This window comes from Amphiura filiformis, chromosome 3 (assembly GCF_039555335.1).
Source record: "Amphiura filiformis chromosome 3, Afil_fr2py, whole genome shotgun sequence".
In the NCBI taxonomy this organism is placed as follows: Eukaryota; Metazoa; Echinodermata; class Ophiuroidea; order Amphilepidida; family Amphiuridae; genus Amphiura; species Amphiura filiformis.
Window position 1 is genome coordinate 53,195,886 of NC_092630.1, and position 14,913 is coordinate 53,210,798.

Consider the following 14,913-nt stretch of genomic DNA (forward strand, 5'->3'; position numbering starts at 1 on the left):
GGAGCTGATCTGATTGTAATGGGGAGTTCATTCCAGGCTTGGGCAGCAATGATGTGAAATCGCTTTTCACCAAAGGCAGTGACACTTGCTTTGGGAATTGCCAAGCGAGTGGTATCACCCGATGATCTGAGAGGTCGGCCAGGAATATATAGAATGAAACAGTCAGATAAGTACACTGGAGCGAGATTATGCATAGATTTGTAAACATATAGCAGAAGCTTGAAAGTAATGCGGTTGGAGATGGGGAGCCAGTGCAATTTGACCAGCAGTGAGGCAGCATCAACTCTCCGACCGACAGCAAAGATGGCTCTTGCGGCGGCATTTTGGAGACGCTGAAGTCGACAGATGTCTGTGGCAGATAGATGAGTAAAGAGAGCATTACAGTAGTCAAGCCTTGATGTTATTAAGGCTCGTGCAACATGATGACAGGTGTTAAAGTCGATGAAACTACGGATGCGCCACAGATTCTTGATCTGAAAATTGATAGTTTGGCGAAGGTGATTTATGTGATTAGTGAATGTCATTGTCTGGTTATAAAATACGCCAAGATTGCGGATTACTTGAGATGGTATGATCATGGATGTACCTATGGTGAGAGTAAGCGATGGGAGAAGTCTGAGGCTGTAGACAGAGCCGGCAACAAAGAATTCTGTTTTGGAATCATTCAATTTGAGGTAGTTGGAGGCCATCCAAGATCGAATTTCATCAATGCAAGATGTTAGATTGGCAAGAGTTAAATCAAGTTCACCAGGGATACGAGGATCGAAAGACGTATATAACTGAGTGTCATCAGCGTACAAGTGGTAGTGAATACCATATTTATTATGCGATATCACCAACTGGTGTAGTATAGATGGTAAATTTCAAAGGACCGAGTACCGATCCTTGAGGAACTCCAAATTCAACAACGACGGGATCAGATAGATGGCCACCTATATTGACTTGACTTGTCCATCCTTGCAAATAAGAACGGCACCACTCTAATGCCACACCACAAACTCCAAAACGCTTATTGAGGCGGTCCATCAAGATTTTGTGATCGACAGTATCAAATGCCGCGCTCATGTCTAACAGAACCATTAAAACAACCTTCTTAGAATCAATCTCAGAAGTAATGTCTTTGGTGACTTTGATCAGTGCACTCTCTGTGCTATGCATAGCTTTATATGCTGATTGAAGGGGATCAGTGAGTTCATTGGTATTAAAGTGCTCAACAAGTTGAGCAGAAGCACATTTCTCTATGACTTTAGCTAAGTGTGATAGGTTGCTGACTGGTCTGTAATTTTGGAGATTGTCTTTATCAAGAGAAGGTTTCTTAATTAGTGGTGAAACAACAGCAGAGTGGGCAGCTTTAGGAAACACACCGGATGTTAAGGATGCATTGACAATAGCTGTCAGTGCAGGTAGATGGTATTGAATATGGTCCTTAAGCAGCCATGTTGGTTCAGGGTCAAGCAGACACGAGGCATTAGATGACTTAGAGATCACGTGCAACACTTCATCCTCCGTTAAAGGATGGAATTGAGCGAATTGGGGACAATTGTCACATGGAACATCATTAGCTGGGTCGCAAACACCTGCATGCAAGTCATCACGAATCTTACGAATCTTTGTGACAAAGAATTTGGAAAATTTATTGCTTAGCACCTTGGGGTCATCATGAGCAGGAAGATGACGCACCTGCTTGTTAAGGAGATGATTCACAGTGCTGAAAACGGTCTTATTGTCAGCATCTGCAAGTTTGTCAGTGAAATATGATTGTTTTGCTTCTAAGATACACACATTGACTGAACTGTTTATGGTCAAAAACCGATCACGATCTTCATCAGAGCGAGTTTTTTGCCATTTCCTTTCAGCTCTTCGTCTTTCCCTGCGAGCAGCGTGGACACTATCATTATACCATGGCATGCGATTTCTTATAGCGCGGGTGCGAGTAGTAGCTGGGGCAAATTGGTCTATGACATCAACTGTACATGAATTGTACCAGTTGTACAAATCGTCAACATTGTCGACTACTGGAACAGTTTTCAGTTTGTTAGACAATGTGTGAGAGAATTGTTCGGCATCAATACTCTTGTAATTGCGAACAGTCTGGGTAATTCTTTGTGGCAAAGGTTTCGGAAGATTGATTCTAAAAAGGACACAGTGGTGAACAGTCACAAGCATCTCATGGACATGGAAATCACTCACTAATTCATCATCAGGACATGACAAAACATGGTCTAATATGTGTCCAGATCGGTGGGTTGGTTTGTCAACATGCTGTTGGAAGTTAACAGAGGAGATGATGGAGGCATACTTTTTAACATCCCATTTGTTTTGTTCATCCCAGTGTATGTTGAAATCGCCAACAAGCAGTAATTTTCTGGGAGACACAGATATATCATCAACAAAGGAGTCAAATTCAGTTAAAAAGTCAGATGTACGAAAGCCATTGTCACGAGAAGGAGGAGGTCTGTATATTACAACCAATGTAAGGCGCTTGGTAAAGTCGGTGATGTATACATGTTCAAAATAAGTAGTGTGAATTTCTTGTGGAATCTGACGCAGTTTAAGGGGTGTTTTGAAAACAACGCCGATTCCACCACCACGGGTACCGGAGGGGCGAGGTACGTTGAGGTAAGTATAGCCGGGAGGGGTGAGTTCCCCAATGATGACTGCATCATAATCATGAAGCCAGGTTTCAGTCATTATAAATACATCAATATCATGTTCTTGAATATAATCGGCAATCTGCGTAGTCTTATTTGCAGCAGATTGGACGTTCCAAAGACAAGCATTGAGACATATGGGGGGTGGCGTGTACAAATTAGGCAGTTGTTTCAAATTTGACAAGTTTACCCCTCGATTAGGATGATGGTTTGCCTTTCGTTCTGTAATTAGCGTAGGAATGGAGGTTTGCTGTTTGGCGAACGCACGATGTCCACGCTTTGTAGGCTTAACACTACATATACCCAAGTTCCTTAATTGGTAATAGGTATCTTGGGGAACTCTGTTGATAGATGTATTACAGTTAAGTTGTAGTAACTCCTCTCTAGTGTAGGAAAGAGGAGACATTGTAACAGTCTCAATCAATAAGGAGACAACAATGGTAGACAATAATATACCAGCCATGAAGAGTACAAGTTTGGTAGGTGTGAAACACAATCAATACTCAGTAGCACAGTACAGATATACTAGTAGTAGTGTGATGAAATATGATATCCACTATATCAAAATGTCCACAAATATTCCTCATTAGATGAGAAAAATAAGTTATCAAAAACTGGTTCAGAATGATCATGGAGCTTATCCAAGTAAAATGATGTAAAATACTTGTCAATCCCAGAGCAATAGCAAGAGAAAGTTGATCATTTAATCAGAGCCCATGTGCTCAAGAGTATGAAGTACTAGATAAAATTACTCTGATAAAGTACTTTGATAAAGTGTGCCTACTTTTGTTGTACAAAACGTCAGTAGGCCTATCACGGTATCAAGTCAATAAAACATTGTTGAACATCACCATATCGTTCAGTCTTCTTTATACTTTAATCATGCAATGTCAATAGTCCCGGTGCCAAGTGGGAACCTTTATTTCAATCTATACAAAGTGCGGATTCTCACTTGTCCAGAAATGGACAGATTAGCCCTAGATATAATCAAAAATAAGTTTATTGTTGAGTCTTTTTTGTGTGTGTCAAATTTGGCATAGGCTCAGGCCGGGGTATTGGCTAAATCCGTATGCTCTGCAAATTCACTTCCTTCTTTCTTTCAAAATTTAAGAATTAAAGGAGCAATTTAAAGAAGTAAGTTCTATTATCTACATGTTTTAGATGAACATAATGAAAGTCAATTCCTTTGTTGTATTTATCTGGAATCGGGAGTAATCACCAGTGGGGTGGACAAGTGCCTAAAATTGGGCATTTTTCCCCAGCAGTGATTTGTGATTTTTTGTTTGTTTGTTTTGACTAGGGTAACAGGGGTGAGGTGTGGCATCACCACTGCTGTCAAGGCAGATCTGCATGCAATTTTATTCAGAATGTTAGTAAAAGCAAAATTCGACTTGATTTATGAGTCTTTGGGGTGTAAAGTGTTGAAAAAAATCAGGGTGCTAGTTTTTCCAAACCGGGCTATACACGGTTGTTTGATGGGATAATTTATTAGTTTTTCAAACAAAACATCATGTACAACCAAATTTTAGGCTTAAACAGCTAAATGTGATATCATTCTAATGTATACAGATGCTTTTGAGTCATTCTCAACTTTAATTTCCCCTCTATTTATGACAAAATTGGTGGCGCTATTTAGTTACTGGAAAATATTCTTTCAAGCTTTTAATACAAATAATTCCTTTTATTGTTTGATAAAATATGTTTATAAAATTTCCTTGTTGCTTATTTCACCTATTCCAACTGTTTTAATGACAGTATTAATCACCTACCCCTTGCAAATATGATTTAGGATAAATAGCGCCATGTATAGTTTGCATTTAGTTAATAATGAAGCCAATTCTATATACATCAAACAACCGTGGCTAAGGGTTTTTAATCCACCATAGCAGTCATGGCAGTATAAGAAAACCCCAACATGGTCCGATCATAGCAAGTTGTACAATACCTTAAATTCTGTGTTAAATGGTCCGTGATCCGATAAATTATTATGATAATGCCATGCTAGCAGCTGGGGCTAGCAGACCGTTTAACACGGGTATCTATTCTATTGACACAATATAAAACCTATAGCCTATCTCTATTTTGTCTGTGTTATTTTAGTGCATTATGTCTTTTAAGCCAGTTTTATGTCAGATCAAGGAAGCATACATGCATCTTTTGTACATCGGCTTGGAACAGGAAATGTATGTAACTTGCTGTCTATTCCCATTAAGCCAATCATATCTCCGGAATCGTATTACTTAATAATTGATTCCAGGCCCGTACGCAGGGAAGTGCGGGGTGCGACCGCACCTCCCCAAATTTGCAAAAGTATACAAAATGTCCCAAAATTCAAGAATTTGCGAGCGTAGCGAGCAAAAAAATCAGGTTTTTTACGTTTTTTTGGTCAAGAAAATGTCCAAATTTTGGGGGGAAAAGTCCACTTTCCACAAAATCGCCCCCCCCCCTTTGGAAAAAAGTCCACTTTTCAAAATCAGCACAGCCCCCCAAAAAAAAATCCTGCGTACGGGCCTGATTGATTCAACGCGTGAGGATATGCCTTTGACAAACCCGGGTGTGAAAAGGACATCACAGAACTTATTCACAGGTACATTGTATTTGTAAATGAAGTGAAGAGATAGTATTTACGTATCTTGAAGAAACAAAGAAATACGGTATACATAAATAAATAACACTTAATATTTAATAAAATATTAGACTTATATTTTTGATATGTGAAAACAGTGTTAATCCCAGTGTTAATCTTCTACATTGATTGATTGTTTTATCGTCAATGAAATTAAGCCGGCAAATTAATAACTCTAAATAGGAAATGTGAAGGTTGAAAGCTGTTACGGTTGAGTGTGCTATTCTTCCGTTTAAATTAACGTATGCACCTGTTGACTGACACCACAGATCTCTAGAGTGACAATTTTAGCTAATATTGATGCCTGCAGCAAAGTGACTCAATGTTGCTTCCATGCCTAAACCAATGTAGACGTCTCAAACGTGCAACATGTATTAGCCATTCGACAAGGTCGCGGTTGTATGATGATACATTTATCGGTTAACCAAGTTAAAATGTTTCATAGTACATTTATTATGTATCTATAGAACATGACCTTGAATGAATTTCGGAGGTTGATCTAGAGACGGAAACGTCGACTGGAAAACCAATTTGTGTTTTGGAAGGATACGAGGTTCGTTAATTAAGAAGTCTGAAAAGTTCAGGGAGCAAGATTGTTTTGTTATCTGTAACTTGATTTGAGGTAAGTAGATATAAAATCTTAGTTATTATTATTATTGTTATTGTTATTGTTATTGTTATTGTTATTATTATTATTATTATTATTGTTATTGTTTTTCGGCTGAGTCCCATAACTCGTTGACTCTTTAAAAATCAGCAATCTCCTCTTGGGATTGTTCTTCAGTGCCATGAATGCCCTTTTTATAGTCGAGTGCAGCTAGTATTATAATATTTTTGTCATGTTTTGAACTTAAGTATATATTGATGTTTTTATATACCTGTGCAATATTTGGTTAAAGTCAATATTTTGGGTGCAATTTGTTTTTGATGTCTTTTAAATTTCTTAATGTGATCAATCTTTTTAATGCTTTAATATATATGATCGAATTGTAATTTAACATGTAATTTGGCCATTTGGCTACGATGTGCATGTGATAAATAAATAAAAATACCGATACTAACAATCTCTCATCCAACAGATACACGACTAATTTTGATGTGTTTTTGTTCCCAAATAAATACGGGCTCTCTGTGATGTTATTTCGATATCTTTAAATATTATTTTTTTTATGTAGCATGAATTCAAAATATGTACTTTGTTTTAGAATTATCTGGTTAGAACGTGGCGTGGGCAAAGGTCGTACCGAGCCGGGAACAAGCCTTATTGATCACTGATAAAACTATCTCCTTTTGTGAAAATAAGTGAGAGTTAGCACAGCTTTTGACCACAGACCTAGAAAGACGAAAGTCCACTTTTCACGAGGACATTTCACAACGTAATTATACTGACGATGTTGTTGAACCTGAAATCTTCTCGTTGGTAATTGTACATTTCAGTTTCCGATACTAGCGTACTTCACTTGGACTTGTTGAACGTTTAAGCAGGTAAATGTATCTGTTTATTTGTAAATGTAAACTAGAATTATTTTAATGAAATATAGTTTATTTTAAAATATAATTATGTTTTGCTGATGATTGTGCGTCACGAATTGGCAAAACGTGATTTAACGCGTTTATATATATATAAAAATATAACTGTAAATTGCGACCGGCTGGACATATGAATTAATGTGAAGTCGTATCATAATTCATAAGGCAAAATTTTGAAACATAATGAATATATATGTTTGCCCAAGAAATCAAATTATCTAATGCGTCTAGAGAATGTGTGATCAGTTCTGTTGACCTTGGGGGATAGTATTAATTTGCCAATTTGTTGAAAACATTCTTACAAATTTTTAGAACAAAACAAAACTTGTGATAAGATGAATCTTAAAACAATGTCATTTAGTCTGCCATCTGTGCATAAATACTCGAAATAAGATAAAATTAATAAAATTAATAATGTGACATCACTTTTCCAATTTTACAGTCTATAACACTAGCTGCCGAGCATTGACCAATCTATTTTGGTGACATCATTTGACTCACATGCCTATGTCTTATTGAATTAATTAGTTGACTCACATTTTAATTAATTACAAGTATGGCAAAAAGCTGGTTGTAATTTGTCACAATAATAGGATTTCGAGCCTTGAGCATGTGGAGACCTAAAGACTTAGCAACACTCCCTTATTTCTCTATATACCTGTTCCATTATTGTCTACAGTGACACAAGAAACAATGTCGTCAGAATTGAACTATCGACCCCGGGAGTCTGTAAAAGCAGCTGATACTGGACAGGACGTCAAACAGATGGAAATCAAGAACGATGACGATCCGTTTGGTGAAGAAAAAGTGGGACTCAAACGGCAGGTAATTGTTTCTCCATGTGTCACATAAATGTTTGACCTTGAAATATTTTGACCAGTAATCTAACACATTAACAAAACTTGACTGTCATGATTAAAGGAGGATTTCGTGATCCTAGCATCCTCTTTCTATGACATTTTTCAGTAGATATCCACGAAAAAAGCTTATTTCCAAAATTTCAGTTGATTCCGATGTTGCGATTGCGAGTTATGCATGATTATGTGTATTACACTGCTCCATAGACAATGTATTGTAATTTCGTTCTGGTGCACCAGAACGAAATTCAAATTTGGCGATATTTTTGCTAAACGAATTAATCTGCAAGAAATATTTGGTACATAAACATGATGTAGCCAGAGGTATCCAGTGGTGTAAAAATCTCAACTTTTTTTTGGGAAAAGTGGGGGGATGAGGCTGTGGATCACGAAATGCCCCTTTAAGTATTTGTTTATGTAGTATCTTGTAGAGAGAACTAGACACACACATAGATAGGTAACATAGCAAGGATATGCTTAGGATTTCACAAGTCGGAATGTAGATGTTTATCTGATATTAGAATGATCTGGAGCCTCCTTTGTGTCCTTAAAAGGTGTGGGATGAAAAGGTGTGATTGCTTCAACTGCCCTCTGGTAGTTTAGAGACCTAATACAAATGAAAAGGTACTAGCATGAATGCTGATCGACAAACAAGAGCCACAGGAACCACCAGCAATATCCGATATCATTGTAAGCAAAATTAGGGTTAATCTAGGTCAAAAGATGCTGCTGAAAATGCAAACATTAAAACATGTGATTGATCTGTACTACTCTTTTAATCACCCTTATCTATCTCTATCATCCCTCCAGGTTGGTCTGCTTAGCGGTATTGCCCTTATTGTTGGTAGTATGATTGGCTCTGGTATCTTCGTCTCGCCTAAAGGTGTCCTTGTAAACACTGAAAGTGTTGGAATGAGTCTTGTCATATGGACTCTGTGTGGAGTACTTGCTACATTCGGTAAGATCTGTTGTGTCATTTGTCCTGAGCGACCAAACAAACTATTTGTATCATAAGCTAGCTTTATAATAGCATATAACACTGCACTATGAGATGTATTTGAAAGTCCAATTGATCTTAAAGTTCCAGGGAATAGATTAGAGGACACGTGGCTTCAAATGTACCATTGCCCAAAGAGTATTATTGATCTGTTCCTAGTTTCTATATTATGCTAGTGGCTCAAGTGAACTACTACATAGTCATGACAGTTGATACCACCTCTGAGAAAATACCTGGTTACCTGGCCAGAATCGAGTAGAAGGAACAATAATAAGAAAAGTTGACATAGTAAGAGTTGAATTAGACACGGAGAAATGTACTTCACGCAATTGCAATGATTGTTCCAGGTATATTGCCATCTTTGACCTTGAAACTTGCTACTACTATTCTATTCCAGGCGCACTTTGTTATGCGGAACTTGGTACAATGATTCCCAAATCAGGAGGTGAACATGCCTATCTAAATGAGATCTACGGTCCACCTATCGCCTTCCTATTTGCCTGGACAGCTATCATTGTATTGAAACCTTCTGCGCTTGCTATAATAAGTCTTAGTTTTGGTGAATATGTGGTGGCACCATTTTATGAAGGAAGTGAATGCGGTCCTCCAGTGTCAGCAACAAAATTGGTAGCTGTACTTTGCGTTAGTAAGTATTCTTCTTCCTTTAGTCATGTTGTTTGGTAGGCCTGTGTATAGCATGGAGCTGCATGGATGGGTTGTTTGATTTGCTACATGAAGATTGCAATTGCGCCGATCTTCTAGTAAAATATTGCTTCTCTCCAATCCCGCCTTTGTGGATCAAAATATCAGAATTCGCATTTTCATAATCAATCCGAGTTACAGTACATTAATACTTTTCATAAAAAAAAAACACTTGTCCATTTCTGGGGTCTGGTTGGGTTGGGCACTCTTTCTGGTTATATGTAACGTATTCACTATGACAGAATACCACATTGTCAAATTAAACAATGCCTCGGGCTCCTCGATATCAAGGAAAGTTGACTGATTGCTACTTGCTTTATGGCGGCTCTTGCAGTCGGACTCCCGTAATGGATCTCCAAACTGCATACAAGGACCTTTTTCTTGTTTCCCATGTTTGGTCTGAGAATAAAAAACTTTAAATATTTGATTAATAATAAATTTTAATGTTGTATATTTTGTTGTTTTCATTATTTGTCAGTTTTGATCGTTGTTATAAATTGTGCAAGTGTCAAGGCTGCTACAGCGGTTCAGAACTTTTTACAGTGGCGAAACTCCTGGCTTGTGCTCTGATAATAATAATTGGATTTATTGAGATGGGAAAAGGTAAGCCAATGATAATTAATAATTAAATTAATGAATGAATATGTTAAACATTTTTATTACAATAAGGTACGCCGCCCACGAGCTGCGCTTTATTCCATGAGTAGTACCGTTCTCAAAATAATCAGAGGGTGTGTATGGCAGAGTGGTTAAAAAATATCAATGCGTACGACGGGCTCGCTCTATTTCATCGGCAGCGCAATAGATTCTAAAATAGACAATGGAAAAAACAATTTCAAACCCAATTTCTTTCATCATTTAAAGGTAACACAGAGTACATCAATCCAAAGGTATCGTTCCAAGGCTCAACAGCCAATGTATTTGCGTATGGTCTGGCTTTTTACCAAGGACTGTGGGCGTATGATGGATGGAATCAACTCAACTATATTACAGAGGAACTTATAAATCCATACAGGTATAGCAATGTTTGTCAGAATGTCCGTTGAACTTGAACTGTTCAATCATAGTGCTAATCACTTTTCTCAAGCACCTGATAAACTTCATTTCTGTGTGTTGTCGGTCAAAATCAGTTCTGGAGATCGGAATAGACAACATTAATTAATGCATAACACTTTTGCACTTATTTGAATATATCATTCCAGTATTAGTCAGTTTAAAAGTTTGACAATTGGGAATATTTTTTATTAGTCAAGTAACAGTGTATGTCATGCTTTTACACAGGAATCTTCCTCTAGCTATTGTTATTGGTATCCCACTGGTAACAACTGTGTACCTGATGGTCAACATATCATACTTTACTGTCATGTCGCCTGATGAACTATTGCAATCAGGAGCTGTTGCAGTGGTAAGAATTAGTTTATCGCTGTAAATATATATTATATACAGATCATCATCATCATCATCATCATCATCATCATCATCATCATCATCATCATCATCATCATCATCATCATCATCATCATCGTCGTCATCGTCATCATACCTAATCATGGTGATTAGGTATAAGAAAAAAAGAGAAAAGAAAGACACAAAAAATAGTAATATGCTTATAATATACTATTATGATAATATATTTTTGAAGAAGGGGAGCAAAAAACTTCAGCTGAAGCGGGATTCGAATCGGCAAACTCTCGTTTGTGAGACCAGTGCTCTACCATCTGCGCTATCCAGCGCAGTCCATCTTAGGGCTAGATAGTTCAGATGGTAGAGCACTGCTCTCGCAAACCAGAGGTCGTTTGTTCGACTCCCGCTTCAGTCAATTTTTCTTTGCTCCCCTTTATTTAATATTATTACCTTTTCATTCCTCTGTATATATTGTTTACTATAATATATTTGAAATATTAAGACCTTTGCCGATCGGACCCTGGGAGTCATGTCTTGGATTATGCCTGTAGCAGTAGCATTTTCGACATTCGGAGCAGCAAATGGTAACTGCTTTGCATGTAGTAGGTGAGTAAATCCTTTTCCTTTTTCATCATTTTGACAATGCGGGCTTATTTGTCAAGGGCAAGGTGAGATATACAGTCTGTCTCAGTCTTTGGCAATTAGAAAATACCGTTGTGGCATAATGTTTATATCAACGTCAAGGGCGTAGTCTTAGCTCTCAAATGCCGTTTGTTCTGTTCAATTTGCTTGTTTTAATCTCGAGCTATGCTTACTTAACAACGAAAGGGTGAAATGACAATTGTGCCACTTTTACTAGGGAAGAGGGCTATACATGTAAATCAATGATAGCATCAAGTTTATCAAGAGTTCCTTCGTGAAATCAAAAGAATGCATCAACTACACAACAATACACAATTGTTTTTACTGTTTTATCATAATACAGGTATAGTGATCCTCTTTTTCCACTTACGACAAATTAAAAGATAAATATTTCACATTCTACTGTAAAATTAAATACATGTGCATGTCAATGATGTTATCATGGTAAATACTGTTCTCTTTGTCACTCAAGACATGTTAAAAGACAAACAAATATTGCACACTTATGTTAATGAACTTTGACAAGTTCGTGAAATTTGACAAGTTAATGAAATTAGACAAAATAGTGCACGTGCGCTGATGTTGACTCGTCTAATGCACGAGCCTCGATGGGGGGAGTGCATTAGACGCATCAACATCAGCTCTCATTGGTTTACAATTACAGCCCTATTCCCTAGTAAAAGTGGCACAATATGGAAAAAAGCAAATTGAACAGAACAAACGGTATTTGAGAGCTAAGACTGTGCCCTTGACGTTGATGTAAGCATCATGTCACAACGGTATTTTCTAATTGCCACAGAGGGCGCTTTTCACTTGCACAATTTTTTTTGAGACAGGCTGTACATTGCATTGTGACCCCACGTTTCATGATTGCACGTAGTTTCTAATAAAAGATTCAAAGATTGCATATTAATGTATAATGCATCGTCCTGCATTTTGAAAGCATAATATAAAACCATAAAGAAGAAAATGGACCACAATGGACTCATCCCAATGGCATAGTTCAATAACCTCAATTAAACAATCATAGTGCAAACGTATTGGAGTTAATAAAGAACTGTGTCCCTGATAGATGAGCATGTTGTGAATCCTAGTGTTAATGAAACACGGTATACCCAATGTTGATGCAGATTTTTACAAAAATGTGAAAAACCGAACTGATGTTGTTAGTTGGACTAATTTGTTTGCCTTATGATAGGTTGACATATGTTGCAGCAAGAGAAGGACACATGGTAAAAGCGCTGTCTATGGTACATGCTAAAAGAATAACACCATTTACTGCTGTTATGTTTATGGTAGGTAGGTCAATTATGGCTGGTATTATTATGAGAAGATTCCACCACCTAAATTGAAATAATTCATTTTTGCGAAGAAGATGAAAGTTTCCTTTTTGACATGGGGGTGGGGAGGTTTGGAAAAAATTGAAGTATAGTGAATGCAGTCACCTTTTGGCGACAGAATAAGTTTGTGGTACAATTTCGATCGAAGCGCGCGAAAATTTACTATTTTGAAGCTAAACTGATCAAATATTGTGCAAAAGTGGAATAAATGCGCGCAAAGCGAGCGAAAGTTTGCACTTTGGGGGCTAAAATGGGCAAATATGAGGTTAATTTGGTCAAAAAAAACATATTCACGCGTCAACATTGGGGGATGATTGTATGGACCATCCCCCCTGGTTAAATATTGTGGGGATTTATCCCCACCCCGGGATCTACGTCTATGGAAGAAGACCAATATGTTTTGAAGAGTAGAGCCGGAATTTATTTTGTATCTGCATCCTTGGAAACTTTGTGAAGAATACAATCTGAAATTGTACTACAAATTCTATATTTTGCAGTCCTCTGCCGTTCAACATGTTCAAAGTCTTCCTTCCAAATGGAATCTTTCCATCCATGTTGCATATGTGTGGTATTCGCTTTACATGACGGTACATAATGGGCGTTCTAGATCTGCATTTATTATGCATTGCAGATGTAAGAAATACCACCATTTCTTATGATAATCTGATGTGTCTCTTATTTATCACACACCATACACAGGCAACTGTGTCTATTCTCATGATGATACCAAGTGATTTTGACACACTGGTCAACTATTTCAGTTTTGCTTCTTGGATGTTCTACGGAGCAGCAGCAACAGGAGTACTTATTCTTCGATACAAGCAACCAGATAGAGTTCGACCAATTAAGGTAGGCCTAATAGCACGAGTTATAAAATAAAATAATGCATAACGTCACTGGGCGGGAAAAACTTCACATACTTTTGGCCCTTGAACATGGATAAAATCTTTTAGGTGCAGTCTTTATATTGAAGGGGTTGCTTCATCCATGTTCAAGGGCCAAAAGTAAATGCAGGAAACACCTCATATTTACTTTTGGCCCTTGAAAATGGATAAAGCCTTGTAGGTGTATACTTTATATTGAATCGTTTGCTTCATCCATGATCAAGGGCAAAAAGTACATTATGAGATTTTTCCCGCCCAATAGTAACAAATTACAGGAAATCAGGACTTGTTTAATTTTAAATTCAATTTAAGCAAAATTTTAAACAATTGTTATTTAATTGAAGTACATTGTCTTATGATTCTTCTCTTTACTCTAGATTCCTATTGTTATCCCAATCGTCATTATTCTGGCATCAATCTACTTGGTAGTGGCACCAATAATTGATGAACCTACTCTTGAATTCCTCTACGCAGCGCTGTTCATTTTGGCTGGTTTTATTCTTTATTTCCCATTCGTTCACTATGGATACCATCCTAAATTCATGAGTAAGTATTACCGCAAATTATTATGGAGGAACACGTTTCTAACATTGTTGTTTATAGCTGTTATTCTTTAAACACAAACAGACTATTTGTTAAAGTAATTATTCGGGAAAAATCCTCTTATTGTAAACAACACTGATGTCCTTTTCTAATCAAATTCTATCTTCTTCTCTCTGTGTTGTTACCCAGATTACATCACTACTTTTGTGCAGTTACTCCTTGAAGTTGTACCTGGTGGAGAAACTACTGATGAAAATAGCAAAGAGAACCTCATGACCTAATGATGGAAAATAATATGGACTAACTGAAATCGCACAATATTCAAAAGCATGCAAGAATATTTTTCTTTTCTGCATCGTGACTTTCTAGAAATTGCGTGTTTGCAAATGACATAAATGATATTTTCCATGCATATCTACGTAAACTTAACTCTTGAATTGAATGAGTGCATATTTTGCTCTTGATTCAAACTCCGTATGACTAATTTTGAACCTTTTGTTGCACCGTATTCATCTTTTTAGTTTTTGCTCTCCAATTTCCGTCGCATTTTGACGTGACAGTCTATTTCTGCAACATTCCATTGTGGCGGTTTATTTGCGCAACATTCCAATTATTGAAGAAAATATTTATATTATTATATTCATGAAATTGTATTTTTCAGTCTTCCTTCAAATTCTTGTCAAGAACAATAGATTCTTATGAAATAAAGAACGATTCACTATTTAGACAGACTTGTT

At 37.1% G+C, this 14,913-nt stretch overlaps 1 protein-coding gene across 1 annotated transcript; it reads left to right on the forward strand.

Annotated features, from left to right (window-relative positions):
• Window positions 1-6,546: 6,546 nt before the first annotated feature.
• On the forward strand, window positions 6,547-14,879 carry LOC140148719 (b(0,+)-type amino acid transporter 1-like). The gene is given in 13 exon segments (XM_072170762.1): window positions 6,547-6,762; window positions 7,487-7,632; window positions 8,475-8,622; window positions 9,059-9,307; window positions 9,842-9,892; window positions 9,895-9,966; window positions 10,228-10,378; window positions 10,645-10,768; window positions 11,270-11,373; window positions 12,608-12,704; window positions 13,449-13,598; window positions 14,011-14,179; window positions 14,366-14,879. Coding segments are annotated over 12 exon segments (1,539 nt in total). The 5' UTR covers window positions 6,547-6,762; window positions 7,487-7,500; the 3' UTR covers window positions 14,458-14,879.
• Window positions 14,880-14,913: the final 34 nt, after the last annotated feature.